This window comes from Ahaetulla prasina, chromosome 7, assembly GCF_028640845.1.
Source record: "Ahaetulla prasina isolate Xishuangbanna chromosome 7, ASM2864084v1, whole genome shotgun sequence".
In the NCBI taxonomy this organism is placed as follows: Eukaryota; Metazoa; Chordata; class Lepidosauria; order Squamata; family Colubridae; genus Ahaetulla; species Ahaetulla prasina.
Genome location: NC_080545.1, coordinates 10,632,409 through 10,648,014, shown reverse-complemented (window position 1 = coordinate 10,648,014; position 15,606 = coordinate 10,632,409). Strand labels below are relative to the sequence as shown.

Genomic DNA, 15,606 nt, shown 5'->3' with positions numbered 1-15,606 from the left:
CCCTCATATGTTAGAAAACTGCTATCTTGTCATCCCTAGTCCTTCTTTTCGACTAGACATACCCAATTCCTGCAACCGTTCTTCATCGGTTTTAGCCTCCAGTCCCCTAATCTTCTTTGTTGCTCTTCTCTGCACTCTTTCTGGAGTCTTAACTTCTTTTTTATTTTATGGTGACCAAAGCTGGATGCAATATTCCAAGTGTGGCCTTACCAAATGTAGAATTGGCAATTCACGTGATCTTGATTCTATCCCTCTGGTTTGGTTTTGTTTTTGGGGGGGGGTGTTGTTTGTTTTTTTTATTTGCATTTATATCCCGCCCTTCTCCGAAGACTCAGGGCGGCTTACACTATGTCAAGCAATAGTCTTCATCCATTTGTATATTATATACAAAGTCAACTTTTATTGCCCCCAACAATCTGGGTCCTCATTTTACCTACCTTATAAAGGATGGAAGGCTGAGTCAACCTTGGGCCTGGTGGGACTTGAACCTGCAGTAATTGCAAGCAGCTGTGTTAATAACAGACTGTCTTAGCAGTCTGAGCCACTCAAGGACCCTCTGTTCATGCAGCCTAGGACTGCCTTGGATTTTTTTGGCAGCTGCAGCACACGGCTGGCTCCTATTTAAGTGATCGTTCACTGAGACGCCAAGATCCCTCTTGCAATTACTACTACTGGCACCGGATTCCACCTATTCTATACCTGCGAATTTGGTTTTCCTTGCCTAAAAGAGTAAAAATCTTGTTTTTCTCTACACTGAATTTCAAGTGGATTTTTCAAGGTGGATTTCAAAGATGTGGCTTAAGTCCACCCACAAACCCACATAGCACACGGTTCTGGCAGGGGTGAAATGTAAAATTTGTTACTACCAGTTCTGTGGGCATGGCTTGGGGGTTGTAATGTGACTGGGTGGGCGTGGTCAACTTTTTTTTTTTTACTTTTAAAAGCATTTTTTCTACAACCTCTTCGGCCGAAGAGGCTGTAGAAAAAATGCTTCTAAAGGGTTCTGACAATCCCAGCTGAGCCGCGCGATCATCAAAAGCTTTTTTTTTTTTACTTTTAAAAGCATTTTTTCGGCCGAAGAAAAAATGCTTTTAAAAGTAAAAAGAAAAAAAAAACTCTGATGATCGCATGGCTCAGCTGGGCATGGGGGAAGGCGCATGGATTTTTGCTACCATCGCTACCGGATCGTGTGATCTGGTCCGAACCTGGAGCATTTCACCTGTGTGTTCTGGGCGCTGTTACAAAAACACTCAGCCTCTTGGACCGATTTTTACCTCATGGATTCCAAAGTGAGCATACGAATCGAAGTAATAATCCCTCGACGTCATTTCTTCTGGATTCAGGAGTTTCGCCAGCTTGCCTCGGCCGGGACAACTTGGCGGCAACGGAGTTTGAATGGCAGGCGGGGCAGGATTCGGCATGGCGACAGGCTGGAGAGGTTTGGGGGCACCGCTGTAAACCTGAAAGGCATCACAGGAAAAGTAAATTGTCTTAGCATTTCACACCCACAAACCAATTGCTTCTGCGTTTTCAATATTTGCTTTTTCTTTCTATTCATATTTTTCGGTATTTAGGGAATCTTACTTTTTACCAGCTCAAACTCTTGTTCCTGCGTTGATCTCTTTAAATTAGGACAAGAAGCAACGGTATGGAAATGAATCCAGGAGAGAAGCAACCTAGAACTAAGAAGAAATTTCCTGATAGTGAGAACAATTAACCAGTGGAACAACTTGCCTCCAGAAGTTGTGAATGCTCCAACACTGGAAGTTTTTAAGAAGATGACCATTTTTCCACATTTTATGACCATTGCAGCATCCCCATGGTCGCGTGATCAAAAATTCAGAACCTTGGCAACTGACTAAATGAACTCTTGTTGTAAATCAAGGACTATCTGTAATCTGCCTGATATCCTGGCACATTCACTCTCAGACTGCCTTTCTTGCTAACAGCTGCCAGAAAATCTGGCTACTCTCTGCAGTAGGGCTTATACAACCTCACTCAAATGGAGAATCCTTTAAATCACTGACCAAGAAAATGGTCCATTATGGTTGTTAACAGCATCTTTAATAGCTTTTATATCTCCCTTGCATTTCCGGGACCTCAAGTATGACATCTTTCTCGGGAGCTGGCTCAAACCATCCACTTTTCTCGAGCAAAGTTTTCTTGGGCACCGTCCAAGCAAACAATAAATAGGTCTTTGTCAATATCTAAAAGAGAAAGCAACGATCTGGTTTGGGCTGCAAGAGTGGTAGCTGAAATAGCCGTGAAAATATGAAGTGCAAAATTGTTGTGTCCCACTCCTCCACTGACGGCCGGGTCAGGGAAATCCGAATCAGGCGTGCCTCTGCAGCTCTGCCAAAGTCCTAGCAAAGTCCTCAAGGCAGGCAGGAGACCAGAAAGTGACTTCAGCAAGATATGTTCGACTTTGCCTGACTCAGAGACTGCCAGAAAGCAGATCCTTTATAAGGCCATGGGGTGTGGCTCCATGACTCAGCACTTATCCAGGCCTGCCCCTCCCTTCCTTCTGACGCCGCCGCCTATCAATTCTTCCGAAGCGAGGGTCACTCCAGTCGGCAGCTGTTGGTAATAAACCTCCCTCAGGCTCACATGCTGTGGGGGAGGGGGAGGAGTCTAGTTGCTCCGTTTGCCTGGGCATGGAGCCAGGGCTGGGGCCGGGAGGTGCCCCCTCCTCCTCAGCCTGTCTGGGCATGGAGCCAGGGCTGGGGCCGGAGGCATACTAGGACATTCTTCAGCGTTCGGAAGCAGATAAGAAGACCCCGGCTGCGGTGAGAGCGGGCAAGACACAACACAAAATGAGATACACTCAATGAATAAATAAATATCAGAATGACAGAACGAACAGAGTTGGAAACGGTAGTGAAATCCTCCTGGTTTTGTCCAGCTCGCACGAGCTGGTAGTGGTGGCGGCGCATGGTTCGGTGAACCAGTAGCGGCGGCAGCGCGGGGCTCCACCCACTTGCCTGGATGTTGTTACTTCCTGGTTTTAACCAGGAAGTAACCCGTTTTTTGGCCCTCTGTGCATGCGCAGAAGGATTTGCACATGCATAGAGGGTCAAAAATTGGAGGCGACATTGGCGCACGCACTTCCGAACTGGTAGAGAAAGTAAGTAGATTTCACCCCCGGTTGGAAGGAACCTTGGAGGTCTTCTAGTCCAACCCACTGATCAAGTAGGAAACCCTAAACCATTTCAGACAAGTGACTATCCAGCCTCTTCTTAAAAACCTCCAGTGATGGAGCAACCACAACTTCTGAAGGCCAAGCTGTTCCACTGGTTGATTGTCCTCACTGTTAGGAAATTTCTTAGTTCTAGGTTGCTTCTCTCCTTGATTAATCCCCATCCATTGCTTCTTGTCCTACCTCCAGGTGCTTTGAAACACAGGTTGACTTCCTCGTTATTGTGGTAGCCCCTCAAATATTGGAACCCCACTATCATATCATCCCTAGTCTTCCTTTTCATTAAACTAGACATACCTAATTCCTAGACAAGGTTTTCTCCTTGTGGCAGCCCCTCAAATATTGGAACACTGCTATCATGTCACCCATAGCCCTTCTTTTCCCTAGACTAGCCATACCCAATTCCTGCCACCGTTCTTCATATATTTTGGGTTCCAAGCTCTTAATCATCTCTGTTCTCTGTCTTCTTTCCAGAGTCTCAATGTCTTTTTTTTTTACAATCCAGTGACCAAAACTGGATGCAATATTCCAGATGTGGTCTTGCGTACTATTTTATTTTATTTATTTTATCACAACATCATACAAAAAAATTATATAGTATATAAACATATATATGAGTAAATATTAGGAGGTATAAGCATATATATATAGGAAGAAGAAAAGAAAAACAATAGGACAGGAACGGTAGGGATGTTTGTGCGCTTATGCACGCCCCTTATGGTCCTCTTAGGAATGGGGTGAGGTCAATAGTAGAAAGTTTTTGGTTAAAGCTTTTAAGATTATGGGAAGAGACCACAGAGTCAGGTAAAGTATTCCAAGCACTGATGATTCTGTTACAGAAGTCATATTTTCTGCAATCTAGATTAAAGCGGTTGACATTAAGTTTAAATCTATTGGTTGCTCTTGTATTATTGCAATTAAAGCTGAAGTAGTCTTTAACCAGGAAGGACATTACAATAGATGATTCTATGGGTTAAACTTAGGACTTAAACGCGGCTTATTCTGCTTTCTATGTGGCTCCCTGTATCTCCACTATGAGAGTGCTCAAGAAATGTTTGATATTTGAAGTAGCCAAACTACACCAGCCCTATAAATTTCGTCCGCATGATGAAGGGAGGTGGGCAGGGTTCCAGCTGGCCAGATGTTTGCTCTCTCTGGAGCATAATGAAGGCCCTGAAAAGATTTATGGACAACAGTTTGCAGAGCCATCCTCCTCACCTGGAGTTGCCCTCTCTTCTCTAATAAAGTAGTGGCACAAGGAGTTAGATCCCCATGAATCTAACTCCTTGCTTCTTGATCTCAAAACCCCGAGAGAGATTTTTGTGGCATCTCCAGTTTTCCTTCCTATAAAAGACAACTTCAACTTCAATCGCAATATTACAAGAGCAAAAAATAGATTCAAGCTAAATGTCAACCGCTTCAAACTTGATTGCAGAAAATATGACTTCTGCAACAGAGTTGTTAATGCTTGGAACTCATTACCTGACTCTGTGGTCTCTACTTAAAATCCCAAAATCTTCAACCAAACACTGTCCACTATTGACCTCACCCCATTCCTAAGAGGACTATAAGGCGCGTGCATAAGAACACAAAAGTGCCTACCGTTCCTGTCCTATTGTTCCCTTCGTTATATCAAATTAATATAGTTGATGCATATTTTTTTTACTATATATATATATATATATAGATAGATAGATAGATAGATAGATAGATAGATATAGATATATAGATATATAGATATATATATAGATATATTCTTCAAGATATGTTGTTTGATCTATGACAATTGTTTGTGTATACTGTTGTGACAAAAAGAAATTAAAAAAAAAAGATTTTCAAGGGACCACATAATTTCAAGGGACCACAGGATTCCGTATCACCATGAAATTGATAAAACCTGTAGGAGGAGATCAAAAGTTAATGATTACATAGAGACAGGGGTGAAATCCAGCAGGTTCTGACAGATTCTGGAGAACTGGTAGCGGAAATTTTGAGCAGTTCGGAGAACCGGTAGCGGAAATTTTGAGCCGTTTGGAAAACCGGTAAATACCACCTCTGGCTGGCCCCAGAGTGGGGTGGGAATGGGGATTTTGCAGTATCATTCCACTGCCACGCCCACCAAGCCACGCGCACCAAGCCACACCACGCCCACCAAGCCGCGCCCACAGAACCAGTCATAAAAAAAAATCGAATCTCACCACTGCACAGAGATATCTCTGGCTGTGTAGAGCCTCCCTTACTTTCCCTGCCGGTTCGCAAATGTGAGCACGCGGGTGTGCGATTGCTTCACTCACACACGCCCCATCCACGCATGCGCCTGACGTTTCATGCATGCGCTTTCACGTGAAGTGTTAGTGCCACTTTATAATGCCTTGGTAAGGCCACACTTGGAATATTGCATCCAGTTTTGGTCGCCATGATGTAAAAAAGATGTTGAGACTCTAGAAAGAGTGCAGAGAAGAGCAACAAAGAGGATTAGGGGACTGGAGGATAAAACATATGAAGAACGGTTGCAGGAACTGGGTATGTCTAGTTTAATGAAAAGAAGGACTAGGGGAGACATGATAGCAGTGTTCCAATATCTCAGGGGTTGCCACAAAGAAGAGGGAGTCAAACTGTTCTCCAAAGCACCTGAGGGTAGAACAAGAAGCAATGGGTGGAAACTAATCAAGGAGAGAAGCAACTTAAAACTAAGGAGAAATTTCCTGACAGTTAGAACAATTAATAAGTGGAACGACTTGCCTCCAGAAGTTGTGAATGCTCCAACACTGGAAATTGTTAAGAAAATGTTGGATAACCATCTGACTGACATGGTATAGGGTTTCCTGCCTGGGCAGGGGGTTGGACTAGAAGGCCTCCAAGGTCCCTTCCAACTCTCATGTTATGTTATGTTAAAAACATGACTAAATAGGATGGCATAGAGCCAGGGTGGTTGGACAAACCGGTGCGAACCGGTCCAAACTGGCTGAATGCCACTTCTGTTCCCGCCCGTGAATTAAGACAAAGTGTGATTTGGGAGGAAATGCATAAGGTTAACTGAATCAAAAGGCCAAAATGCTTTAATACAGGTGGTCCTCGACTTACGGCCACAATTGAAACCAACACTTCTGTTGTTCCGTGAGACATTTGTTCCCTGAATGTTCTTCCGTTTTATGCCCTTCCTTGCCCTAGTTGTTAAGTGAATCGCTGCTGTTGTGACATTAGTAAGACAGTCGTGAAGTGAATCTGGCTTCCCTCTTGACTTTGCTTGTCAGAAGGTCGCAAAAGGGGATCACGAGACCCCGGGACGCTACAACCGTCATAAATAGGAGTCATGGTGCCAAGACCCTGAATTTTGATCACGTGACCATGGGGATCAGGGGTGGTATTCATTTACTTTCCCTACCAGTTCGCAAAGAGGGACGCGATGGCTTAGTGGGTAAGACGCTGAGCTTGTCGATCGAAAGGTCGGCGGTTCAGCGGTTCAAATCCCTAGTGCCGCGTAATGGGGTGAACTCCCGTGACTTGTCCCAGCTTCTGCCAACCTAGCAGTTCGAAAGCAGGTAAAAAATGCAAGTAGAAAAATAGGGACCATCTTTGGTGGGAAGGGAACAGCATTCCGTGCGCCTTTGGCGTTGAGTCATGCCGGCCACATGACCACGGAGACGTCTTTGGACAGCGCTGGCTCTTCGGCTTTGAAACGGAGAGGAGCACCGCCCCCTAGAGTCGGGAACAACTAGTATGTATGTGCGAGGGGAACTTTTACCTTTACCTGTTCACAAATGTGTCCACGCATGTGCCCAGCCTTTCATGCATGTGCTTTGCTGGTGCTCACGCCTTCTGCACATGCGCCCGGCCTCAAAAATGTGCCAAAATAGGATGACATAGAGGTGGGGCGGGTGAGTGGGGCCACCCGTGATTTCCGCTACCTGTTCGGGCAAACCGGTGCGAACTGGCTGAATACCACTTCTAACGGGGATGCTACAAAGGTTGTAACTGGGAAAAACGGCCTTCAGTCACTTTTTCAGTGCTTTGTAACTTTGAACCGTCACTAAATGAACAGTTGTAAGTCGAGGAATACCTGTACAATTAGCTGTATTTGCAGCTATAACAGCCTCAAAACAGGATCAGTTGTAATTATTGGGTTTGCTACAGGGGAGAAAAGCCGTATCAGAGAAAAACAAACAAATGCATAAGGACAAAATCTGAGGTATTGGCACAGATTAAGTAGTCCTTGTCCTCAGTTAGCACTTGTTTTTCCCCAATTGAGGAAATGAGAGATTAAAAAAAAAAATCGCTCCATAAACCTGAGTTAATCGCATGATCTTCTGTCAATTGGTCCGACACAAACTCCCTTCCCTGGGGGAGCCCTACCCTTGCCCCCTTCTTGCCAAAGACACAGTTAATCGCTCCTTAGCGATGGCCATTCATTAATTCTGCTCCTAGTTTCTCCCCACAGGCTTCTCGGTGCTGACCGACTAAAGAAATCTGTTCCAAATCCTCATATTTGGCAGCACCAATTGCATCTGACTTCAAATCAAGAGTTCAAGTCATTCTGCTTTTTTAATCTTTTTTGCTGAACCCACACTGCCAATTTACAAGCCAGGGTGCTATTCATCAGGTTCTGACAGGTTCCGGAGAACTGGTAGCGGAAATTTTGAGTAGTTCAGAGAACTGGCAAATACCACCTCTGGCTAGCCCTAGGAGTGGGGAGGGAACAGGGATTTTGCAGTATCCTTTCCCCCAGGAGTGGGCAGGGAATGGGGATTTTGCAGTATCCTTCACCTGGAGTGGGATGGAAATGGAGATTTTGCAGTATCCTTCCCCTGGAATGGGAGAGAATGGGGATTTTGCAGTATCCTTCACCTGGAGTGGGATGGAAATGGAGATTTTGCAGTATCCTTCCCCTGGAATGGGAGAGAATGGGGATTTTGCAGTATCCTTCCCCTGGAGTGGGGTGGGAATGGAAATTTTGCAATATCCTTTCCCCAGAAATGGGGTGGGAATGGAGATTTTGCAGTATCCTTCCCCTGCCATGCCCACCAAGCCACACGACACCCACCAAGCCACGCCCACAGAGCCAGTAGTAAAAAAAAATTGAATTCCACCATCGTTTACAACAGCAAAACATTCACCAGGGGGGCCGGGAGGGCGGGATGACGACAACCTGTTAGCACAACTTTTTAATCTTAGCTTTTGGAAGAGATCAGCCAGGAATATCGAAATGGAAGTTTTTTGTCGGGCTTTGGCGAGAAAATAGGACTAGGTTGAAAGGGTAGCCTTGTTGCCGTATTTACCCACCGATCTATTTTAAAAGAGCAGAAAGGTAACACATGAGCTTCAACCACGCTGCCTTTTTCTGGTTGCTAGGTAATATTTTTCTTTCCCCTCGCGAGTCACAACATAGTAATTAGACCTTTCTGTGCAAATACAACATAGACATTATCCTCTGTTGGAATGTTTCCAAGTATGAGAACCTCTTAAAGTATCCCCTCACAAGAGTCTTAAGATTCTTTTCAATCTAATCTTGGATTTCCAGCAGTCTTAGGTGTAGGGTAGGGAGAGAGAAAGAACGAAGGTGTTGGATTGAGCAGCTGATCCCTAAATGAACGGTTGTAAGTCGAGGAATACCTGTACAATTAGCTGTATTTGTAGCTATAACAGCCTCAAAACAGGATCAGGTGTAATTATTGGGTTTGCTACAGGAGAAAAAGCAGATCAGAGAAAACAAACAAATGCATAAGGACAAAATCCGAGGTATTGGCACAGATTAAGTAGTCCTTGTCCTCAGTTAGCACTTGTTTTTCCCCAATTGAGGAAATGAGAGATTAAAAAAAAAAAATCGCTCCATAAACCTGAGTTAATCGCATGATCTTCTGTCAATTGGTCCGACACAAACTCCCTTCCCTGGGGGAGCCCTACCCTTGCCCCCTTCTTGCCAAAGACACAGTTAATCGCCCCTTAGCGATGGCCATTCATTAATTCTGCTCCTAGTTTCTCCCCACAGGCTTCTCGGTGCTGACCGGCTAGAGAAATCTGTTCCAAATCCTCATATTTGGCAGCACCAATTGCATCTGACTTCAAATCAAGAGTTCAAGTCATTCTGCTTTTTTAATCCTTTTTGCTGAACCCACACTGCCAATTTACAAGCCGGGGTGCTATTCATCAGGTTCTGACAGGTTCCGGAGAACTGGTAGCGGAAATTTTGAGTAGTTCAGAGAACTGGCAAATACCACCTCTGGCTAGCCCTAGGAGTGGGGAGGGAACAGGGATTTTGCAGTATCCTTTCCCCCAGGAGTGGGCAGGGAATGGGGATTTTGCAGTATCCTTCCCCTGGAGTGGGAAGGGAATGGGGATTTTGCAATATCCTTCACCTGGAGTGGGATGGAAATGGAGATTTTGCAATATCCTTCCCCTGGAATGGGAGAGAATGGGGATTTTGCAGTATCCTTCACCTGGAGTGGGATGGAAATGGAGATTTTGCAGTATCCTTCCCCTGGAATGGGAGAGAATGGGGATTTTGCAGTATCCTTCCCCTGGAGTGGGGTGGGAATGGAAATTTTGCAATATCCTTTCCCCAGAAATGGGGTGGGAATGGAGATTTTGCAGTATCCTTCCCCTGCCATGCCCACCAAGCCACACCACACCCACCAAGCCACGCCCAAGAACCGGTAGTAAAAAAAAATTGAATTCCACCATCGTTTACAACAGCAAAACATTCACCAGGGGGGCCGGGAGGGCGGGATGACGACAACCTGTTAGCACAACTTTTTAATCTTAGTGTTCTGTTTCCCTTCCCCCAATACTCCCAGCAAAGAGTCCGTCAGAGGCCTTCCTTTTTTTTCCCTTTTATTTACATAGATACATGTCCTGGCCACGTCTACCCACGGGCCTGCCAAGTTTCTGGAGATAACGAGGAAATTATAGATAAGGCCAGAATTACTCACGAATATATTCTTCCCTCCATGAAATAGTTAGCTCGCGCCAAATTCATTGCTTTGTCCGAGACAAAAAACCAGGAAGTCCCGCCTCCTATTTATAGTCTCTGCAGATGTCACTGCATGACAATTATGACTTGGCTTTGTCCCAACTCTTCCGCTGCTGCGCACGTCGATCAAGCCTTCGTAATCTTCGTCCCTCCAAAACTGTTCTTGGGCGTTGCCAAATCAGAAGAAGGCCGGGAGAATCAGGCCGGCCTCCCCTCCTTTGAGTGGGTGCCAGGGAGGAGAGGGCTCAAGAAGCAGGGCTTGCCAGGTCTTCTCCCTCATTTTCTGAATCATCCGAGTCCAGGAGTCTGGGTCCAGGAACCTGGGTCACAACACTATCCCTCACCACAGGGCCCTTCCCCGGGGCTGGATCGGGATGCGGTCGGGCTGGGTTCTGCTCATGGAAGGCCTGCACCAGGTCAGGGCATGAGCGTCGGAGGCATCTACCCAGGAGAAATCAGTCCCGTATCCCTTCCACGCGATCAAATATTGGAAACGACCCTTTAGCCAGCGAGAGTCTCGTCGCTGTGGACTTCAGATTCCTCCGACCCGTCCTCGGCGACAGTGACGGGTGCTGTTGGGCACCGAAGGGGACTCGGTGTGGCCTCAGGAACCAGAAGGGACCGGTGAAAACGGGTGGATCCGCATGGATCGTGGCAGGGTCAGTCGGTAGGCTACCGGGTTGATGACTGCCTCGACAGGAAGCGGGCCGATGAATCGGTGGTCCAACTTCTTTACCGGCGGTCGGACGGGAGGTGTTTGGTGGAGAGCCACCCGGTCTACAACCGCCAGCGGGGGCGTTGCCCGTCGGGAGCGGTCAGCGGACCGTTTGTAGTCCTCCTTTGTCCGATCCAGGTGCTGGCGTACCAACTGTTGGAGCGCATGCAATTCCGTCAGGAAGGTCTGCGTTTCGGGAACAGGAGAGTCCGGTGGTGCCAGAGGAAGAGCAGCGGATGGTACCCCACATTGGCAAAGAACGGGGTCATCTGAGTAGAGGTGTGCTGAGAGTTGTTAAAAGCAAACTCCGCCAGGGACAGGTAGTCGGCCCAGTTGTCCTGTTGCTGGTTGATGAAGCAACGGAGATACTGTTCCAGTATACCGATGACCTTCTCTGTACCCCCGTCGGTCTCCGGATGGTGCGATGACGACAGACATACCTGCACCTCCAACGCGGCCATCAGGCTCTTCCAGAAGCGGGCTGTGAACTGAACTCCAGCGGTCCGAAACCACCCTGTCCGGTAGACCATGGGCGGAAGATGTGCTGCAGAAAGAGGCGGGCGTTTTGCGGCTGTGGGCAGTCAGCGGCATGGGATGAAGTGTGCCATCTTGGTGAGCATGTCCACCACCACCAGCACCGTGGTGAACCCAGAGGACGGCGGCAGGTCTGTCAGGAAATCCATAGAGATCGCCCCAGGGTCTGTCGGGTGTCGGCAAGGGTTGGAGGAGCCGGGAGGGGCCCCGTGGCGGTCTTGGCTTGCCGGCACGGCACGCAGGATGTCACGTAGGCATGTATATCATGCCGCACTGGGCCACCAAAGGTCCGTGTCACCAGGTGGAGGTCTTGAAGAACCCAAAATGTCCTGCTGCAGGGTTGTCGTGGCACTGGGTCATGACGAGGGCTCGGAGTGGTCCTGTGGGCACATATAATCGCCCCCGAAACTTGAGTAAGTCCTCCTCCAAGGTCCAAGGAGACGTGGGGCCCACCTCCCCTCTCCTTTGCTGCGGCCAGGCGTCCTGGCGCTCCGCCTCTCCCCCCTGGGCCCGCAACTCCACTGGCTCCCGTGCTGCGGCCAAGGCTTCTGCCGGCAGCACTGTCCGTGGAGGAAGGGGGTCCTTGGCGCAGAGGTACTCTGGCTTGCGGGACAGGGCATCCGCCCTCCGGTTGTGACCGCTGGGAATGTAGGTCACGCGGAAGTTGAACCGGGCAAAAAACAACGACCACCGGATCTGCCGCTGGTTTAACTTCCGAGCTGTGGTGAGGTGCTCGAGATTCCGATGGTCCGTTCGGACCTCCACCTGATGTCGGGCCCCCTCCAGATGGTGTCGCCAAGCCTCGAATGCAGCCTTGATAGCCAGCAACTCTTTTCCCAGATAGTGTAGTTGCGCTCGGAAGGGTTGAGTTTCCGGAGTAGTAAGCGCAGGAAAAGTGTGCCACCATTCGTCGGAGCCTGTAGCAGCACCGCTCCCAGAGCCACATTGGGCGTCCGTTTCCACCACAAAAGGCCGGAGCGGGTCGGGATGCCTCAGGACGGGTTCCGTGACGAAGGCTTTCTTGAGGCTGTGAATGCTTCTTGCTGCGGGGACCCCACCGAATGCAACCTTCTTCCTGAGGAGCTGGGTAAGTGGAGCTGTCAGTGTGGCGAAGCCGGGATGAAGGTCCGGTAGTAGTTGGCGGCCCAGTAGGCGCTGAACATCCTTCACCCGACGAGGGCTTCCCAGCTACACAAAGCTTCTACTTTACATGGGTCCATGGCTATGCCCTCGGGCGAGATGATATGCCCGAGGAATTCTATGGAAGTCCGGAAGAAGACGATTTCTCCAGCTTCAGATTGAGTTGTTGCTCCCAAGCGTTGCAGAACCAGACTGACGTGTCAAGGTGGCTTTCCTGGACCGAGTAAATCAGGATGTCGTCGAGGTAGATAACCACGAACCGATCCAACATGTCTCGGAACACGCTGCTCATGAAGTGCTGAAAACGGCGGAGCATTGGTCAACCCAAATGGCATGACAGTGTATTCGTAGTGTCCGTATCGGTGCGAATGCCGTCTTCCATTCGCCTCCTTCTCGTATCCGCACCAGGTTGTAGGCCCCGGAGATCGAGCTTGGTGAAGATCGTGGCCTCCCGCAACCTTTCCAGTAGCTCCGGATGAGCGGCAGGGGTAGCGATTCCGCACCGTAATGGCGCGAGCCGCGGTAATCACAGCATAGGCGCAAGTCCCCTGTCTTCTTCTTCACAAAGAGGACCGGGGCCGAGAGGGACTTTGAAGGCGGATGAACCCTCGGGCCAGGTTTTTGTCCAGGAAGTCCCTGAGGGCGCCAACTCGGGCTCCGACATGGAATACAGGCGTCCCACAGGCAGTGGTGCGTTGGGCAGAAGGTCCACGGGCAATCGAGGCCGGCGCGGGGTAGTCGGTCCGCCTCCTTCTCGCTGAACACGTCGGCGAAGTCCGTCAGCTCAGGAGGCAAGGTGATGGCAGCGGTGGGGCGTTCTGGCGGCACAGGTGTGGCGGATGTGATCGACGCACTGCAGACTCGGGAAAGAGATGGCGTTCCGCGACCAGGCCACCTTAGCCCGGTCGTCTGGGAAATCCTCTGGCCTCATAGCCATGTAGACCTGGCACTGTCCCAAGAAGGTCGGGAACATCTCAGGCTGCCCAGAAAACTTATCCGCACGGTTATCGGGCACTTGCGGCGAGGAGGAGGAGGAGTGGGAGGATGGGGGCTGCAGGCACATTCCTGGCAGCAAGTTGGCCTGCCAAGTGAGCCACTTGCTGCTGGAGCTGTTGATTAGCCGCGTGTAGCTGCTCTAACTGCTGCTGTACCTGCTGCTGATCCATCTTTGGTGGAAGATGTTTTAGTCAGGTCTCGGACAAAATGTTCTGTTTCCCTTCCCCCAATACTCCCAGCAAAGAGTCCGTCAGAGGCCTTCCTTTTTTCCCCCTTTTATTTACATAGATACATGTCCTGGCCACGTCTACCCACGGGCCTGCCAAGTTTCTGGAGATAACGAGGAAATTATAGATAAGGCCAGAATTACTCACGAATATATTCTTCCCTCCATGAAATAGTTAGCTCGCGCCAAATTCATTGCTTTGTCCGAGACAAAAAACCAGGAAGTCCCGCCTCCTATTTATAGTCTCTGCAGATGTCACTGCATGACAATTATGACTTGGCTTTGTCCCAACTCTTCCGCTGCTGCGCACGTCGATCAAGCCTTCGTAATCTTGCGTCCCTCCAAAACTGTTCTTGGGGCGTTGCCAAATCAGAAGAAGGCCCGGGAGAATCAGGCCGTGCCGGCCCCTCCCTTTGAGTGGGTGCCAGGGAGGGAGAGGGCTCAAGAGAAACAGGGCTTGCCAGGTCTTCTCCCTCATTTTCTGAATCATCCGAGTCCAGGAGTCTGGGTCCAGGAACCTGGGTCACAACACTTAGCTTTTGGAAGAGGTCAGCCAGGAATATCAAAATGGAAGTTTTTTGACGGGCTTTGGCGAGAAAATAGGACTAGGTTGAAAGGGTAGCCTTGTTGCCGTATTTACCCACCGATCTATTTTAAAAGAGCAGAAAGGTAACACATGAGCTTCAACCACGCTGCCTTTTTCTGGTTGCTAGGTAATATTTTTCTTTCCCCTCGCGAGTCACAACATAGTAATTAGACCTTTCTGTGCAAATACAACATAGACATTATCCTCTGTTGGAAAGTTTCCAAGTATGAGAACCTCTTAAAGTATCCCCTCACAAGAGTCTTAAGATTCTTTTCAATCTAATCTTGGATTTCCAGCAGTCTTAGGTGTAGGGTAGGGAGAGAGAAAGAACGAAGGTGTTGGATTGAGCAGCTGATCCCTAAACGTTAGTTTGATGGATTGTACGTTTTTGGACAGGAAAGTGTGCTACCCATGTTTCCCCGAAAATAAGACCGGGTCTTATATTAATTTTTGCTCCAAAAGATGCATTAGGGCTTATTTTCTGGTTAGGTCTTATTTTTGGGTAAAATACGGTACTAAAAGCACACATCTGGCTGACAATCTTAACTGGGCCTTATTTTGGGGGTAGGATCAAGGGTAAAATCCAGCAGGCTCAGGTTCGGTAGCAGAAATTTTGAGCTGTTCGGAGAACTGGCGAATACCACCTCTGGCTGGTCCCAGAGTGGGGTGGAAATGGAGATTTTGCAGTATCCTTTCCCCAGGAGTGGGGATGGAATGGGGATTTTGCAGTATCTTTCCCCCGGAGTGGGGTGGGAATGGGGATTTTGCAATATCCTTTCCCCAGGAGTGGGGTGGGAATGGGGATTTTGCAGTATCTTTCCCCCGGAGTGGGGTGGGAATGGAAATTTTGCAATATCCTTTTCCCAGGAGTGGGGAGGAAATGGGGATTTTGCTGTATCCTTCCCCTGGAGTGGGGTGGGAATGGAAATTTTGCAATATCCTTTTCCCAGGAGTGGGGAGGGAATGGGGACTTTGCAGTATCCTTCCCCTGGAGTGGGGTGGGAATGGGGATTTTGCAATATCCTTCCCCCAGAAGTGGGGTGGGAATGGAGATTTTGCAATAACCTTCCCCTGCCACGCCCACCAAGCCACGCCCACAAGTCACACCACGCTCACTAAGTCAGACCCACAGAACCGGTAGTAAAAAAAATTGGATTTCACTACTGGAGTAGAGCTTATATTACGAGCATCCTGAAAAATCATGCTAGGAGTTATTTTCCAGTTGGGTCTTATTTTTGGGGAAAGG

At 48.5% G+C, this 15,606-nt stretch overlaps 1 protein-coding gene across 1 annotated transcript in view; it reads right to left on the bottom strand.

Annotated features, from left to right (window-relative positions):
* The window catches only part of PRMT8 (protein arginine methyltransferase 8), a 57,399-nt gene extending 55,952 nt beyond the window's left edge, over positions 1-1,447 (bottom strand). The window contains exon 1 of the mRNA XM_058189587.1: positions 1,275-1,447. Coding sequence (XP_058045570.1) covers positions 1,275-1,421 — 147 coding nt within the window. The 5' untranslated portion in view covers positions 1,422-1,447. The remainder of the gene's footprint in view (positions 1-1,274) is intronic.
* Positions 1,448-15,606: the final 14,159 nt, after the last annotated feature.